The sequence below is a fragment of the Mustela putorius genome, unplaced genomic scaffold (genome assembly GCF_011764305.1).
Source record: "Mustela putorius furo isolate JIRA1106 unplaced genomic scaffold, ASM1176430v1.1 tig00000594_pilon_pilon_pilon, whole genome shotgun sequence".
Lineage (NCBI taxonomy): Eukaryota > Metazoa > Chordata > Mammalia > Carnivora > Mustelidae > Mustela > Mustela putorius.
The window spans coordinates 901,521-903,899 of record NW_025421427.1 but is presented as its reverse complement, the minus strand read 5'-3'; the positions used below and the strand labels follow the sequence as shown (position 1 = coordinate 903,899).

Sequence of the window (2,379 nt, the reverse complement as noted above, 5' to 3'; positions counted from 1 at the left end):
CTGGAGGTCTTAAGCTTTAAAAGATGGGGGTCCTATCTCAAAAGGCTATGCTGTTTGATTTGATGTTGAGAACTAGGAAAACCCACTGAAAACTTGTAAGCAAAGAAATCACAGAATCATTTTGGAGTTTATAAGACAAGTTTGGAAATACTAAAGTGTATGCATCAGAGATTGGAACTGGAATAATTCCAATTCCAATAATTAAACTGTGGTATGTGTTGGATGCTGAACAAAAGAAGGGGCATGGTGACAGACGAGACAGGCTCAGTATGGAGCTCTGAACGACGTGAAAGCAAGAGAGGTTATTAAGTCTCTGTTGTGGGGTGTGGGGAGGTGGGGATGTTATGAAGACCCAGACTCTTGTGGAGTTGGCTGATGGTAATATCACATGAGAAAGTAGAAAACACGGGGTGACATCAGCTTGGGGGACTTTTAGTTCAATTCCGCACATGCTGAGATTGAACCTATCTGGGATACATAAACTATTGAGCACATAGGTTGTCTTTGCTGGCATGGAGGGAGCCAGAAACCAAAGTCTAGATTGCAAATTTAGATTTTTGTATTCTTGTTCCTGATATTGCATTTGTAACTACATAGAATAACCTACAAAGAGTGCTCCCAGGGAAAGGAATAGAGTTCTTGGCACAAAACTCTGCTCCATTACATGTACCTTGACTGTCCTATATACAGTAGAAAAGCCCTTTGATATGAATTATTCTTTGCAGATATATATCATCATTGCTGTTGCTTTCTTCAAAGGGTGCTTGCCGGATTCAGACATTTCTGCCTATGTGATAAGAAATGGTTGTGAACGATATCAAAGGACCAGGATTTCTCTTTCTCAGTGGACCGGGCATTGTGGGGAACATCTTTGTTGCTGTGAATTACATGTGCATTTTCTTTTGGGACACTAAAAAGAAATCTACACATCTAATTCTCATCCACTTGGCTTTTACAAATATCATAAACCTTTTTTCCAAGGTAATGCTAAAAACAATAGACATTTTTGGCTGGAGAAACTTACTGGATGGCACAGCCTGTAAAATCTTTGTGTACGTGGAGCGGATGGCCCGGGGTCTTTCAATCTGCACCAGCAGCTTCCTGACTGTGGTCCAGGCCATCACCATCAGCCCCAGAGCCTCTGCACGTGCCACCTTCAAGCCAGCATCTACATGGTGTATCCTTCCCTTTTTCCTCCTCTTCTGGGTACTCAATTCCTCGGTCAGCGTGAACTTACTCTATTACATCAAAAACGTCAGAAGGCTAAACAGATCACAAATTGGTGAAAATGATGGCTACTGTTATTTCCTACCAGCAAGCCAGATGATGAAGTGGATTTTTCTCATTCTCATGGTCCTGAGAGATTTCCCGTTTCTGGGTCTGATGGGCTGGGCCAGTGTCCACATGGTACACGTTCTCTATAGGCACCACCAGCATGCCCGCTACCTGCAGAAATCCAAGGTTCTCTACCACAAACCCCCTGAGATAAGAGCTGCTCACAGTGTTCTCCTGCTGATGCTTTCTTTTCTTTTCTTTTCTTTGATAGATTGTATTATTTTATTATGCTTGAATTCCTTCTTAGAGAATAATTCTTCCCTGTTACATATTCAAGAATTTCTAACTCTTGGCTATGCAATTGTCAGCCCGTTCGTGCTGATTCACAGAGATAGACACGGGGTTGAATGTTTGGCACACTTACCGAAACTAGAAAAATGTCTGTTTTGTCATTGCTCCTTTCAGTAAGAAGGTTTGAAATAGCTATTTTGCTGTGCTGTGTTTAAAAATAAAATGGGTACAGGTAACGTGAACATGTAACAAATATGTTAAAGATGGAATGAAACTTGTTCTCATACAAGAAACTGAGGAACTTGGGCCCCGAGCTGACACAGGAGACCATGACCAGGGACTCAGCCTTCATGTTTTCCATTCTGACCCCCTCAAGAAGTAGCTTAAATTCTCATGTTGGTAAGATGGTTCCTTCACTGCCAAGACTCCAGAAGTAGGAAGCAAGAAAACAATTTGGCCAAGTTTACCAAAATTACGAGCGCATTTACCCTTTGACACAGTAATGCTACTTCTAGGACCTGATCCCATAAATATAATGGTTTATGTGAGAATTCCTGTAGAAACATACTACACATTGCAGAGTTGTTTTTTAAGAAACACCTTAAATATCCAGCCAAAGAGTTTATTTTTCTAGTTATTTGAAAGCATCCCTACATCCATAAATATCCATCCTTCCAAAGGGATTTTATGAAATTTATGAAAGAATGAGCAAGTTCAAAAGTACAGATAGGGTGTGACATCCATGGGAGATTTTATTCAATGAAAGAAAAGCAGTTCCAGAGTAATAGTATCAAATGGAATAAAATATAGTTA

At 40.5% G+C, this 2,379-nt stretch overlaps 1 protein-coding gene across 1 annotated transcript; it reads left to right on the top strand.

The window, feature by feature from the left end:
* The first annotated feature begins 801 nt into the window (after positions 1–801).
* On the top strand, positions 802–1,743 carry LOC101682592 (putative vomeronasal receptor-like protein 4). The gene has a single exon (XM_004778786.1). It carries the CDS (start codon positions 802–804, stop codon positions 1,741–1,743), a length of 942 nt encoding a protein of 313 aa, XP_004778843.1.
* Positions 1,744–2,379: the final 636 nt, after the last annotated feature.